General features: G+C 42.2%; 1 protein-coding gene across 3 annotated transcripts; it reads right to left on the bottom strand.

The window, feature by feature from the left end:
* Positions 1–996: 996 nt before the first annotated feature.
* On the bottom strand, positions 997–15,287 carry STX11 (syntaxin 11). Of its 3 annotated transcripts, XM_032102118.1 has the most exons (4): positions 15,055–15,286; positions 6,781–6,962; positions 5,780–6,107; positions 997–4,053 (listed from the first exon to the last, which is right to left on the bottom strand). In XM_032102118.1, the coding sequence occupies exon 4, from the start codon at positions 4,046–4,048 to the stop codon at positions 3,182–3,184; it is 867 nt and encodes a 288-aa protein (XP_031958009.1). In that variant the 5' UTR covers positions 4,049–4,053; positions 5,780–6,107; positions 6,781–6,962; positions 15,055–15,286; the 3' UTR covers positions 997–3,181. The 3 variants fall into 3 exon arrangements, with proteins under 3 accessions (XP_031958009.1, XP_031958008.1, XP_031958010.1); XM_032102117.1 differs by lacking the exon at positions 6,781–6,962; XM_032102119.1 differs by lacking the exons at positions 5,780–6,107; positions 6,781–6,962 and having other exon boundaries at positions 15,055–15,287.
* Positions 15,288–16,001: the final 714 nt, after the last annotated feature.

Below are 16,001 nucleotides of genomic sequence, written 5' to 3'. Positions count from 1 at the left end.
GCAATCCTAAAAGCTAAACCATCCCCTGTCAGATTTTAATTTCTTCACCCCTCACACCCTGTTGAAATATTTGCCGTATGAGGGAAGAGGGGAAAAACCCCACCAACCCATAGAATAGGCTGCACACATCTCCACAGAGTTGTGCTGACTTTTAGGAGGAAAAGGCAGCTTTCCTTTGAAGATGTCCATTCTGCAGCTTCTGTTATTAATACGCTAGCGTATTATCAAGCAACTTTTATCATCTTCTTCCACTCATCCTGTGTGGCATGAGTCCTTACAGCTATAGTGTGATCAGGTTTTTTTTCAAAAGTCTGTTTAACTGTGATTAGGCAAGTTCATGGGCTGGCTAAATTTGAGTTCTTACACAACTGAAGGGTAGAAAAAAACCCATAATATTAAGCAATGGACGTGTTTGCAATGAAGAGAATGATTGCTTCAGTTACTGGAAGTCATTTTTAAGTGTCTCATAACTCACAGTGCATCTTAAAAATAGTTTTAAAGGGTCTCAGGTTGGTTTTTGAATAATTCTCATTTTCTTCCTTGCAGCAACAGCCCTAAGTCAGGAGAGAGAGTCTACAATTATCTTTTCTTTCCGTTCTCTTTCCCTGTGCCTCAATCAAACTAAAAATTTGAATTACTAGTTTTGCATATCTACTAGTGAAATCATCAAGATCTCTCAGAACTGCCAGAATAATTTTTTTTTCACTAGAGATTCATCTTAGAATTCATGAAACTAATTTTTCTTGGTTTTTTTAGGAAAAAAAATAGTAATATTTTATCTAATAAATATTAGATTAGAAAATAGTAATATTATCTATCTCAATACGCAACACATTTCATTTACCCTGGCAAAAAATATTAGGACAACTGTTTTTTTCTCGGCCTTGTTTAATCTCCTTTTACCAACTCACAATTTAGTCTAGCAACTTTTAAACTAAACTTTGACAATGCAAAAAACCGTTCAGAGCTGCTGATTCAATGTACGCCACTCCGCACTTTCCTTTTTTCTCATTAAATCTTTATTCCATTTTCCATGTAGATGAAAAAAGGAACCAGCACAAAAAAAAAAAAGAAGTACATCCTTTTTATCAAGGTCTAGGAATATGCATGCGAAAGGAAATACATTATTTCATTCTTCATTGATTTATCCCCACATGCTGACTCTCAGAGGTTTAGGGTATTTCTCTACAAATGCACAGTTCCACTGACTTAATGGCAGTACCTACAGAGTAAACAGCTTTGTCTTCTTGAGTAGCACCAAAGCCACTGGCTGTGGTGCCAGCTCATCACCCTCCTTTCTCCCACTTCAAGTTTGAACACTGTTGTTGGAGAGGTCCTCAGACAAGCATAACACTGATATCACCAGTACACCACTGAGTATCAAAATATCTTATAGTTTAGAAGATAGGTGTTCCTCACTCTTCCATGTTACCAGAGAAAAGTGCTACAGCAAAAGGGACACTCAGTTTCTGAGAAGAGTTATCCCTTTAGTTTCTATTTGTGTAAAAACACCTGTCTGGCTAAGCAGTGTTTCCCAGTAAGATATGAAAGCTTGGAAGTTGGATTTATTTTGCTGTTTTGTTATATTAATAAAAATAGTAAGAAATGTTTGGGGCTTTTTTTCACATATAAATTTAGGGTGCAAAAGGTTAGAAGGGAGAAGTTTCACTGCGACTGGTGCAGGAAAATGCACATCTGTGCACATCTGAGGAAAACTCCCAAATACAAAATATTTGAAATGTTGAAATATATTTATTAAAATAGGTACAAATAGGATCATCAGTTAAAAAAAATTAACTTCTGAAAAAAATGTCCTGCATTATTTCAAAGGATAGCAATAATCACAGTGTATCAGGAAGCCACTTAGAAATACAGTTGGAAAGCCTCCAGATGCAGGAGCTATGATCACTCACCAGACTTTATGAACATGTTTTGCTCACAATGCTCAGTGCTTACCAGGGCTGCATATTTTTTATTTCCTTACCATACTCCAAACCTACTGGTTTGCCCTTGTGTAAGGGCAGACTCCCATCACACAAAAGAAGAATTTCCTTTTAAGCTTGAAAAGAGGACCGAAATGACATGAAACTGTTTTCTATCTTCTTCAGATGTACTAAAGAAATAGTTCTATTTGCTTTCCCAGGTGGAGATTTCCCAACAATTGGAGAAAGTAAAAATTTTTGTACACCAGTAAAACTGCATATTAAAAAAAAAAATTAATCCTTCATCTTATTTAAAATAGATATAAAAAAATTCTTATTTGATCAATGTTTATAAAAAATAAAAATATACTGATAGGCCACTCATTCCACTAAAACTGCTTGTATGTATGTGCCAGTACAGGAGTCCCTACAATGCTTTCTCAGTCCCACAACTGTTGTCTTCTTATGCTTGTTTCTGCAGAAGGCCACTCCATGTTTCTCTTCTGGCTGAAGTGCTAATTGGCAGAAAAATGCATCAGAATGTGAAAGCATGGCAGGTTCGAAATTGAGAGTCCAGAAAGTGGCTCGAGTTAAAAGTGAGTGAGATGCCTCAGTGCTGCAGTGCTTTTAGCCACCTTGAGAGAGTTGGGTACTCAAAATGGAAAAAAGCAGTCACTTGCACACAGATAGAGCAAAATGTGCATAGTATAATTTAAGGTGCAGCCACTTCTGTTAAGATTCAAGACAGCTGGGAATCAAGTTGAAAGAGAAACTAGTTCTGTGTCCTGCTCCTGCTAGCAGGCTCAATATTTTGTCAAATTTGCATCAAGCAGGCTCCAAACTAGTTAAAACTGAAACCTCTTGATTCTGTGGTGTACTGTGTCACCCGAGGCAGTAAGGCTTCACTGCCTGCAGCCTCACTTGGACAAATAAGAATAAAGGTACTTTTTGAAAGTATTCATCTTCCCTAGGCCAAGTTATTAATTCCTCTTTCTTGCCTATCTGAAACAAGTATCACTGCAGAGATCTTGCACCTCTAGTTACAGTAACAGGACCTTTCAATAAAAATTAGATTAAAAATAGTTTTATCAACATTTCTAAGAGTTCATAATAGAAACAGCCTTCAGCACATTTAGTAAAAAGGCAATGAACAAACTATCCCCCCTATTTCTAGGGCTTGTCATTACAAAAAAGTCTCTGGAAAGAACACCTGATTTTGAAGACATTTGAGTCAGTCTGTGATAGCTCCAGTGGGATCATCACCTTCTGCAACATGATAAGCAGCAGCAGAGGATTGTTCTGAGGGGATGTTTTCTCCTGTATTCCAAAGCTTTTTTCACTTGCTCTTTAGCATCTCCTACATAGTCCTCAACATTCTGCATATTTATCTCAATAACATCGAAGGTGTCTGCCTGTTCCTCCACCAGCAGGGCCACCTGCAGAAAGAGCTCATGAACTTCCTTAATGCGACCTTCTAACTTCACCAGCTCCTTATGTCGTGTCTCTATCTCATTCAAGGCTGAGCGAGCCCCCTTAACATCCGACAAGAGATTCTCGGAGAAGACATCCCATTTGCCTTGCTCAATCATCTCCTCAATCTGGTTGCCAGAAACATCTTTGCCCATGATCTCCAGCTGCCGCTGAATTCGAATCTTGCAGTTCTCCCGCTGGTTCATCTCCGTTGCATTGTAATCAAACATAGCGTCCTGAAATGTGTGCATGAGGTCAACGTAGTGGTTCTTTGCCACCCTGGCAATGACAGACATAGCTCCATATTTTGTTATTGCATCTTCACAAAAATCTCTCATTACCTGCAGTTTCCTGTGGATGTTTTCTCCACGGGCCTTAATGTCTCTGGCAATACAGTTAGTATCTCGTTTGATGCTACTAAGACGGCGCATGGAAGTCAGGAAGCGGGTGTTTTGCTTTCTGAGACGGTTGACATCGGCTTTTAGGTGGTCATTTTCTGTCCGGATGTTCTGTATGTCCTTGTGAAGAATTTCCAAGGCATAATCCGTCTCATAAAGGAGAATATCCTGGGGTGAATTTTCATCATCATCACTATCAGAAAACTGCTGGTTGTGTAACCTGGCAAATTCACGCAGCTCACTTAGACGGTCTTTCATCCTCCCTGTAAAACAGGAACAGGAGGAATGAGTTTAAAGTAACTAAAATACTGCTTTATAAGAGTTGAAGATTTTTAACTAATAACTACATCATGGTGATAACTAAATCATAGATAACAAACATAACTACATCAAAGATAACCCAAATATCAGATTTTAAATTTGTTCACAATGTTTTATACAGTGATGGATTTCACATCCAAAACTCTGCTAGAACACTGTTCTAGAAAGTACAAAGATTAGAAACAAAAACTGCAGGAAAGAGGACAACAAATCCTGAAGACAAATCAAAAAGAATAGTAGGACAATCCCAAACTCCCCCAAAAATGCCAGTCTTTTACTTGGATGGAAAAAAACCAGACTCTTGATAGAAAGCCTTCAGCTATCAGCATCTCTAGACAGGTTAATAACTGAACACCTCCTACTGCTGCTCACTAGAGAAATCTCCTCTAGCTCCTGATCCTTCATTGCATCAACTGCTCAAGATGTCACAAGGTTTCCCTTGTTCTGAGTTTGCTTTTCCTGGGAGAATACTAAGAAGCCTCTCAGAAACGGCATTTACAAATACAGTTGGAAAAGTTTCAAAAAATGGTGTGGAAAGTATCAAGATAGGGAGGAAAAAAAAAAAAAGGACGAGCAACTTTAGTGTCTCCAGATGCTATCACTGACCATAGAGTATCAGGCATCAACAATCAGGGGTGTGGAGCATCTCTCTTATGAGGAGACACTGCGGGAGCTGTGCCTGTTTAGAGAAGAGAATACTAAGAGGGGATCTCATCAACACATATAAATATGTCAAAGGTGGGTGCCAGGAGGATGGTGCCAGACTCTTTTCAGTGGTACCCAGCAACAGGACAAAGAAAAATGTCCATAAGCTAAAACACAAGAAGTTTCACCTCAACATGAGGAAGAACTTTTTCACATTGAGGGCGGCAGACCACTGGAAGAGGCCGCCCAGGGAGGTTGTGGAGTCTTCCTCTTGGGAGGCATTCAAAACCCACTGGACACATTCCTGTGTCACCTAATTTAGGTGACCCTTCCTTGGGAGGGGATTTGAACTAAATGATCTCCACGGTCCCTTCCAACCTTAATAATTTGTGAACTTTGAAATCTGTGAACTTTGTACTTCACCATTCCTTAAACTTCAGAAAAATTAAATTTCATCGACCGTCCACAAGGAGCATAGTAACAACTGGCTCAACAATGATTTCATTTTCTGTTTGTGTTCTCTTTGTCAAGCAAAGACTGAGTAAAGCTCCTGTGTAATAAACTCATCATTTTGTAAGAGTAGGTCTACTCTTCCTTCCCCAGGAAGAAATAGGGAAGCAAATACATAGTAATTCACAACATGAAAATATTAATGCTGTAGTAAATTCATGTGTATACTAATCCTGCAGCCTCTCTAAAAATACTGGGTTTTTTTCTTTCAATATAACAGGAAAGGTTAAAAAGTCAATCATTAAGAGAATAGTAAGGAGCTGTTAAGTGTGGCCTTGGATTGCACCACAATGTTGCCTGCACACAGGAAGATCACGCAATTAAACACTGGCCTATGTACTATCACTTCCACCAAGTCTCTGCCTACAGTTTGTACATGCTGAACAAAAGTTGTACAACATAAAATTTAATATTCATCATTCAGTTCATGCTATCTCATTGACTATGTTGCTACTGTTCATTTCCTCAGGGATTTCCCCTGCAAAATCTTTGGAAAATTCCATAAACTCATACCAGTCTTTTGGGGAAAGGCAGATCTAATAGTCAGGTTTCAGCCCAGAGTCATTAAGTATAAGAATGATAGACTCTTGATGATTTATGATGCCCACTTGAGACACTTCAAGCACAATTCTTTGTAGCTGAGATGTTCAGAAGTCAGCTCCTTCTGACTTCAGTCACTGCTGCAAGCCTCGAGCACTTCGCTGGGTAAGATCGCAGAGGAACAAGCTGGACATCAATGAATGAACACATGGATCAAGGCCACTTGTGAAGAGCTCCTCTCCCATGACAAGGACAGCATCACACACGATCTCCGTGATCCAGCAGATCCAGGAGAGTCTAGCTGTAAGCGGAACAGAGGGATCAAGTTGCAGTTGCACTGACAATCTTCAGCCTGGGTTTTCCCAGTTTCCCAGTACTTAGTTCTAAAAGCCTACATTATTTGTACCTATGTACCAAAACTTACATTCAAGGTAGTCAACATTAGTATCTTTTAACTCTGCATTGAGGACCTGTACCTGTCTGGGATCTGGCTCCACAGCTAAAGTATTCACACTTTTGTCCCAACAAATGGATGCTATCTCTTTAAGCCTGACTTCAGAGTCCTGCAAAATCAGGGACTTTTTGGCACCTTCTTTCATTCTCCCCAAGTCCTGTCTTTTACACCCTGTTTCTAAACTGCATCACCTAGCCTGCTTCCCACCTCATCTTCACATTTTCAAGATGCTCATCCTTATCTACACACAGTACCTGGACAGGATGGAAGGACAGGAAGTGAGTAACTTTGTGCCTGTATGTCAGCATCATATTAGGCCACAAACACCACAAATTACAGAGGACACCTGTTCAGCTTTATGCTGAACATGTTCAAGTACTCAGCATTTGCAATATTTGGCTGAAGAGATTTGTAAGGTTCAAGAAAATGTTTCGATTTCAGCTTTCTTGAGCACCTTTTGCTCAAGGAACACAGTAAATTTATTTGGGGTATTTGGAAACTGTTGCTTTGGGAAACTCACAATTTGGCAGAATTTCATGATTTTTTACATAAACAGCAGGCTGGAATGTAACATCACCACAGAAGTCTTTTCCTATTTCAAATTCTCATTTCAAACAAAGGGGAACCAGATCTTCCCAAGAGAGAACAATAACTTCCTAGCATTCCTTGGGTGGTGTCAGGAACAGAACTGACACTAAAGATCTGAAACAAATAAGCAGAGAGAGAAAGGTGGAACGGCAATTTGAAACATTTCAACTTAGCAAATCAATGTTTAGAAAAGTTGACCTCCTTTATCAGATGCTGTTCTTACTCAGCAAAGTTTGCATCTTCACATATGTTGATAGTATTGTTTGTAATTAGAACAGAAATAAATTAATACATAGTACATTACTGGTTGTTAGGAATAGCCTCAGACCTCAATCTGTAAAATGAACGTCAGTCTCTCCCTTCGTACAGTGCCTGATGCAGCAGTAGAAGTTGGGCTCTCTGGGAGGCAGCTCTGCAGGACCTTGGTGTGCTGGTAGGCATGAACTGGAACATGTGCCTTGCATCCAGGCTGGAGTAGCAAAAGTGAGGAAGAAAGGGGACCCCTCCTGTCTGACACGTGGGAGGCCACATCTGGAGTGTTACTCATAGACACACTGGCATGAGCCCAGGGGAGGCCACAGAGGTGGTCAGAGGTGCTGGAGCACCTGACATATGAAGAGAGCCTGAGAGAGTTGGGAATGTTCAGCCTGAGAAACAGGAAGCTCAAGGGAGATCTTGTTGCCATCACTAACTCCTTAATGCAAGGCTAGACCCTTCAAGGAAATTGTACAGCAATAGCACAAGAGGCAACAGACCTAAGTGGAAACAAGGCAAGAGCCAGCCAGATAGGAGATGGGGGAGAAAGGAAGGGGAAAAAAAACAAACCTGAACATTTAGAAACAATGGAAAAAGTACCCAGAAAAGTTGTGGAATCTGCATCCTTGAAGATATTTAAAACTCTACTTGACATGGCCCTCAGCAAAACTGCCTGTGTGCATTTTGAGTGGGGCTGGATTAGACAATGTCCAAAGGTCCAGTCTAAATTGTTCTGGTACTCAGCCTTAGATAAAAGGTTTGCTAATTCGAACATAAACACTAAATATATTCAACTACTTGTGCAAGTCTATATAAGAGACATCTAACACATTAGAATATCAAGACAGCAACTACTCTGGAGTAACAGCTGCAAGGGTAAAATGCCTTATTTTTAAGGGTGTGAGGTTTAATAGATTAGCTGTCAGTTTTATTTTATTTTAAAATGCTGCGTATATTCAAACTGGAACATGTACTTCCATGTTTGTACTTCTGGGCTAGATAAATCTGTCCTTGTAAAAATGAAGTTCCTTCTGCAGTCCATCATGACGTGTACACCCAAACACACACAGGAAGTACGGGCCAAGTGATGACTGCAGAGGTTACAAGTTTGAAGGCAGATACCCAGCAAGTACAGTCAGCTGAGGGCATGTTCAGTGCTCATCTTTTTATGTTACTGTGCTACTTATTGGTATTAATCACCACAGTGACTAGCTTTCCCATGATGCATGAGAAAGATACAAAACGTCCTGTTGCAATAAGACTGCAGCCCCACACAACTGTGTATAACATGGGATTTCAGACAAGAAAGAAAATCCACTCTGAAAATCAAAAACTATGCATATGCATAAACCCCCTTTCTGTTATCCCCATATACATACAAAAGGGAGTCCTACAAAGCATATTTTCATTGCCATGCTAATGTTCTGAAGCATGCTGACTATGTAGAAATAAGGATAAAAAGTTATTTCTATAGAAACAAATGAGTTGCACACCTATGTTTATTTCAGCTTTAACATTTGTATATCCACACTTGATCCCCGTATGGGCCATTCACTTAAGAATTGGGCTCAATGATCCTTTTGGGTCCCTTCCAGCTCAGAATATTCTGTGATTCTGTGATCAGAGTTTGGGGACAAATGGTGAAATAATTAAGCAGTTTCAGCACAGCCCAAAAGTCTAGTCAGTAATCTTTTCAGCCTTGAGTAGGGCCTTACAAGATGAAGCTTTTACTTCAGTTGTTTGAGGAACAACAGATATTTCAAAACAAGCCAGTTAAAAATAATTTCTGTCAGTAGTTCTTCTCGACCTTGGAAGGTAAAAGGAACCCACGTGGCTCATCCTGGCTCTGAATGGCATGTGATTTTGATTGCATGACACACAATAGACATGAGCCAAAAAACAAGTGGTGAACAATAATAACCCGCTCCTAGGCAAAATTACTTCATAGCTAAGTGTCCGTCAGCACATTTCAGTGACTTCCCATATGTCTTGTAGAGGATGTAGTAGTGATGGAAATCTACTCAGATGGACTTGCTGAATTGAACACACTCCATTCCAAGGCAAATAGTGTGCTGCTGTTGCACTAAAATGCAATTCATGCATAGGTAAAAAAAGTGTTACATTTAGATGAAGCCTTTTGTTTTAGAGTTGGAGTCTCAGATTTAATAATAATTTTGTAGTAAGTTTCTGTTTTAGAAACAATTGTCTTAGGCCAGATTTAATACCTTTGATTGGTATCTGTTGTCTAATAATAGATTTGACAATATTAATTAACTTAGAGAAAAGACTCTTTTTCTTAACAGTAGGTTTTCCTCTTTCCAGAAGAGTAACTGGCTTATAGCAGAGTACTAGTCATCTTTCCAGTCCAAATTCCCTGTCTTCCCAACCATGCCCATCACAGGTGGCACAGCAGGCTTGAATTTTTCAAATCATTCATCTTTTATTTCTCTCTTCTCCTCTGTAAGAGCCTGAAAAAACAAAAATTATAATCTAATGATTAGGACAGTTTGCCTTCTCAAGCTGTTCTAAGATCACATCTGTGTACTAACTCCAGTACTAACAACTACGACAGAGATCAGCAGTTCAAACTCTTTTTGTGGACTCACTGAAAGGAAGTTATCCTCTCTGGAATTTCTTGGATTTCTCAGTGTTTAAGATTAGACAAAATGTATTCAGAACTAAAGTCCATCAGTTAACACTGAATGCCAGTTATAAAGCTACAGAAATCCATCAAGAAGTTGCAAGTGTATCTGAAGACTACACCACCCGGCTCATATGCTCATCAAAGCCTACGTACAGCAGATTACCACCTTTACACTATCCATCACCCTAGTGACAAATACCTGCACTTGCAAATGTCTCAGGGTATTATTTTTTCCCAAAAGCTTGCATGAAGTGTCAACTTCTCTGTTTGTACCAGGACAAGTTATTTATTACAAGCTGATATATTCAGAGAAGTAGGGATGACTCCATTCTTTTCAGGCTACTTCTGCAGTTGGCAGAATCTCCAAGACTTCAGGGGTTCCTTTCCTACCATAAAGGCTAGGAAAAACTGGGGAGGGGGGGGGGGGGGGGAGAGGGGAATTAAAATTCAGATTGTTGCCTCTAAGAAATGAGGCGATAACTACTAGAATACTGATAGCTTTGGAGGTTCTTCTTTGACTTATCTCAGTTTCTTTACCAGTATTTGATCTCTTCAACAGAAAGGAGCTCTCAATTTTTGTATGACAGCAATAATTATAAATTCAAGGATCTAGGGTGCCTCTCATACTTCTCAGATGTACTGAGTAAGGTTAACCACCCTGGTGTTTTCCATAGACTGGCTATCAGGTTTCCCAGACATTAGTATCAAAACTAGGAGAAGATGCTGGTGTGCATTAATTGCAATACAAAAATGCATTGCATTTTTCACATATTTATTATAAGACTGACAAAAAATTCTGAAGTTTTAACTTGCTATTACTCAGTAACCATGAGAGTAAACATTATTCCTGCATTGGAGAGGACAGATTGTTTTACATAGGTTGACTGCTACTATTTACGAGGTTGTCTAAATTTTCACGGGAGAGCTACGGATCACCACTGACAAATTTTTAACAGTGCATAGATAAAATGGATTCTCGGTATGTCCTCTTGACATTTTTCTCACAAGTCACATAAATGAGCAATTGTAACTAGATGTGGTGTTGGTTGGGTGGGGTGGGGAGCAGTTGTAACAGGGCTGTAGACAAAAAAAGTTGCTCCATCTTCACTGGTTTGCAATACCAAGGTCTTCAGGTTAAATTGGCCTGGATGGAGACAAGGGAAGTGTGAACTGTACCTCCAAGGGACTGGCAGATGGTTAAGACAGATCCATACCACTAACATAAACAGTGAGACAGCCATCCATGCATTTCTTGGCAATTACTACAGCTCAGCATCACTACAAGTCACTGTGCAGGGCAATTAGCCAACGCACTCACAGGCAGTGCTGGCACTACGGCACCATGAGTATGTACATTATCTAATTAATCACCTCGGCTTCCCTGAAACACATTGGCTCAGCGAAATAGCTACACACATACCACATGTAGATAACTACTATTGCTACCACACAGTGGTATTTATAAGTGATTAAGACATTATGTTGGCATGCAAACAGAAAAAAGAGGTTGCATGTGATCATCAGTCAGAAGCAACATGTTCTACTGACATTTTTAAATAAGCAAAACTGCATTATTTTTTAAAAAACACATGTATTTAAGACTTGTGATAAAGTGTTATGATCTGAGACCAAGTACTCTTGACGTTAAAAAAATTCCTTTAAGGTTAAATACAGGGTGTTTTCTTGGTATTTGTTCATGTGGACTAGTACACATGAGGTTCAGTTTGGGACCTATTGCAAAATCTACACAACTGTACCTGCACAAAACTAGTTCCAGACAGGAAATAAGCCCTACAGCCACATATCCATACCCACAGCCTCAGCCCCAGGACGTGTCAGGCTTTATGGCAGTTACTTAGCAGCCCCTGGGTGTTTACAGGCCCATTCAAAGCACCAGTGAAGTTAAGACAAGATATAGATGTAATTAGGGACACACCTGACTGGGTATATCCAAAGCTCAAGCAAACTTTATTCTTGCTTTCAAAAATAAGTGAGTTGTCGCTACCACGAACACAGCACAGAGAAAAGGCATAGCAGTAAAAGCTGGAGCATGCAGTAATTCCCTGACTTTTGCGAACATGAGCCTTGTTGAGAATAACTGTGGCAATTAATGGGTTAACTGCCATAGCAGATTAATCAAAAGCTTCACAGATGATAAGCCTTCTGAAGTCAAGATATGAGACATCATTCTCTCTCTGGTAAAATGACATAAATATGGCCTAGATGTTAAGTGCCAAATACTGTGCAAAAGCTCTTGCTGACTGCATAGAGTGTCTTGATATCTCATCTAGCCTATCAAAGCAGAAGTAGAAACCAAACTGCCTTGCTTCCCTCATGTGGAGCACCCCCCACTACCCAAGAGGGGGTTCCTGGGAGCCAGCCCAAGACCGCTCCCTGGGAATGATGTTCCTCACCAGAGTTGGTTCATGGCCACATCTTGGGGAATAACCCAAATTACACGTATAATCAAAAACGGCTTCACTGCAAAAAGCAGTGACCAACCACGCATTTGGTGTTGAGATGAGTTTACTGGATCAAGTTAACATTGCCTCTGTAATTTCTGCACCATGCTTTGTCATCCTTGAACTCCAGAGATGACCAGAGTCAAAGAAAATTGATGGGCCGGAGAAAAGATAATAGAAAGTGTATCTGGTCCAGCACCTTCATACTTGACACAGCAGTTGTCTTCTCACCATCAGAACTGGTTTTGAACATGTCAGCATTGGGATGGCTATCTGTCACACTCAGAGGTTATCCATATTTTCCATTAGTAACTTGGAGAGTGGAACCAAATATGAGATTATACAGTCTCTGTGTGACACTGAACTGGAAGGGAGTGGAAGCAAGTTTTTGGTGGAGGCAGGGAAGGAGAAATTATGAGAATTTATGGTGATTTTAACAGTAAGAGAAGAATTAACAAAAATAAAAGGAATATTCAATAGAGACAAGCCTGGCACAGTTAGATAAAATTATTCACACAAATAGAAAGCAGGAAACACCTAGTTTGGCAGCAGAAAAGTATTGGTGAGGTTATAGCTGATTGCAAGCTACAAAACAAGTTCACAATATAATGCCATTGTGAAAAAAAACCAACATCTCATGTCTTATATGAGAGATGGCTTGGGAAGGACTGGTTTTACTCTGGTTGGCATAGATAAGGCCTCAGTTGGAATAGTACATCCTGCACCAATTACCACATTAGGAAAGTCAAAGGGAGCACATTTGGCATTGTCTCCGAACAGTTTAGAAAATACAATCCTGGAGAAAGAGGAGTTGAAGGAATTATCTTCATTTAATTCAGAAGACCAGGGAAAGAGACACAGCACTCCAACACATAAAAGGAGTTTTCTATGAAAAGGGAAGTGGTCAGTTTGATCCCTGTGTCGACATTGGAAACATGCAAAGTAATCAATTTCTTTCACACAACACCTATTTTGAACTGGCTGTGACTTGCTGACAATTGGACCACTTCTCTCTGGAAGCACTGTGGGACCCTCTTCCTTGACAAAGAGAGAGAAGACAGATAAACCCCTCTCAGGCCTGGTTTAGGTGCACAGCTATGGTGCACCAAATGGATTAAGCAATGTCTTACAGTCCCGCAGTGGCCCTGCATTCCCATGATTTGCTCAGTGCCCTCACCCCCAGTGTCACCGTGTGTGTCCAGCACACCATACATGTTCACACTGCCTGTGCTGGGGACAAATTTAGGTGACTCTTTTCACTCAGCAGATTTTCTTCCTTCTCTATCATTGATGCACCAGTGGTAACTACCATTTCTCCTTCTGAAGCAGGTCTTGGTTACTGTTATAATATAGTGGAAGATGTTGGACATGGAGCCTAATCCCACAGCACCCAAATTCTCCAGGACTGATACAATATGCAGTTGCATTCCATAGCATCATGTTTATCTGCAGTGCCCAGAAGGTACTATATTTTACTCATTTTTATGTCTCAAGAGATCTTCTGTACCATGCTTACTTTCTTCATGGAGATGTCTTTCGACAACAGAGTTTAACTTGCAGTTTCAGCCTCAGCCAAAACACCAGATACCATATGACTGAACACGCAATTTTGGTTTCAGAGCAGTGGTCATACAAGGCAGTCAGAGAAAAAGTGTGAGAAAAAGGTCATTGTAGGAGCTGGGCACCTAAACCATCCTTTCCTAATGATGACCTTTTATTCTGTTCATCTGTTAGACCTCTGGTCTGTTTTGAATTAAAAAAGTTATGGTCATCTTGTAGTATCACCACTATTTAAATAGTGAGTATCAGCACCAGTAAGAAAACATCATCCTTCAAACTTATTCTCATCCTAAAAAGTCATATACTGCCATTTTGATCCCTGACAGCTTCAAAGACAGCTCCTAAAATACCATCTAAAGAATAGGGAAAAAAAGTGCAAGCGTCCATTTTCGGCCAGTGTTGTTATTCTAGTCATTTCCTTTCTCCGTATCACAGAGTGACATGTAGTTATCTCAGGCATACACGAGTGCCAGTTCTTCTTGGTAGGAAGGAAATGAGTATCAATTTAATAGGAAGCAATCAAAGAACGCTAACTTTTGCACCCACTTCCAGATCAGGCCATGATGACACTCAAGAACAAAGGAAAAGCTATTATATTTTGCATATAAACCAAATTTTCTGTAAAATCTGCTCTGGAGCTATTCATAAGCACGTATGAGCACTATGAATAAAATGTTAATACTCGTTAAGCCAGACAAACAAGGCAGTGGAAATGCAGACATCCGTTGTGACTACATGAAAAGACACATATTTGAAAGTGCCTCTGCTTTTCTCTCATCCTGTGAAAACCTAGCCGTCCATTTTGCCTTCCACGAGGAGCAGGGCTAGCTTAAGGCACATTCGGACCCAAAAGCCCAGTCAACATTTCCTATCATCTCTCCTGCCTCCGGGTTTCAGACTTCGCCTCTCGACTCAAAGGGGGCAGTTTCGTCTACTCTTGTGCAAAAACCGAGGTGCCGAGCGCTCCGCACGCCCCGCGGCCCCTCCGCCTCGCCGGCTGGGCTGGCTGCCGAGCACCGGGAACGCCCGGAGCGCGCCCCAACAGCAGGGGAAGGGGCGGCCAGCCCGGGCTCCGGCACTGCCCAGCGCTGCCCTCCCTCCGGCAGCAGCTCCGGGCGCGTCGGCGTCCGGGAACTCCACCTGATGCTCAGGGGAGCTCGGGAATACGGCTGTGCTCCCGTCCCCGGGAGCCGACACCGGCTGTGCCCGGAGTGAAGAAGCCAAACCCTGCCAGGCACCCGAGGAAAGCGTTGTTTCGTCCTATCCCGCCCCGGCAGATACTCACCCCCGGGCAGGGCAGTTCGGCCGGTCCCGTGTCGCTCCTCCCGCGCCGCTCCCCGAGGTGCCGGTGCCGTTCCCGAGGCGCCGATGCCGCTCCCGAGGCGCCGATGCCGTTCCCGAGGTGCCGATGCCGCTCCCGAGGCGCCGATGCCGCTCCCGAGGTGCCGATGCCGCTCCCGAGGTGCCGATGCCGCTCCCGAGGCGCCGATGCCGCTCCCGAGGTGCCGGTGCCGCCGCAGCGCCCGCGCCGTCGAGGCGAGCGCTCGTCCCCGCGGAGCGCCCCGCCCCTCGGCCCGGCCCGGCCGCCTATTGGCTGCAGGGGCTGATTTGCATGGTGGCGCCCCGCCCCCTGGGGGTCTGTGGCCCGGCGCGGGCCGGGAAGGGCGGGGCGGGGCGGGCGCTCGGGCCCTGGGCCGCCCCTCCCGGGCCGCCCCCTCCCGGCCCTATGGGAAGATGCTCGGCTCGCGTCGCTTCCCAGCCCGGGGAAAGTCCGCCGCTGGGTGCCGGCAAGCGTGGGCGCGGTGAGGTGGCCCGTTTCTTCGCCGTCGTCCCCGTGGATGTCCCCTGACCTTTCTTGCCCTCCCCTGCCCGCCGGCAAGCGGGGGCTTTCCGACTCTGCGATTCTGTAATTCAGATTGCTGCTGCTTCGTGTAAGGAAGATGTGCTCTTCGCTTCATGCGTTAGAGTATGTGTCAAATTAGGTCCATTTTTGCATTGTGACTTCAACTCTGATAACTTTGAGCATTCTTGAGGAAGAAACCCAACACCTTCCCCATCATTCTAACTGAAAAGAAACCTAACAAAACTCTGGTGTCATAGTGTTCAATACACAGTAATAATACACATTCATTAGCCACACAAGTAGTTATATAGATTGTTCCAGTCTTCCTGAGATGGGAAGTTTTTGCTTTTCTTGGAAATCTTGGACACGTACTTTATTCTCTTTTTCAT

Source organism: Corvus moneduloides, chromosome 3 (genome assembly GCF_009650955.1).
Source record: "Corvus moneduloides isolate bCorMon1 chromosome 3, bCorMon1.pri, whole genome shotgun sequence".
Taxonomy (NCBI): Eukaryota; Metazoa; Chordata; class Aves; order Passeriformes; family Corvidae; genus Corvus; species Corvus moneduloides.
Note: the sequence above shows the minus strand (reverse complement) of the source record. Positions and strands in the feature narration are given on the sequence as shown.

Bases quoted from the DNA above. Each gene is read 5' to 3' on its own strand.
- STX11 (XM_032102119.1), bottom strand. From the start codon at position 4,048: ATGAAAGACCGTCTAAGTGAGCTGCGTGAATTTGCCAGGTTACACAAC.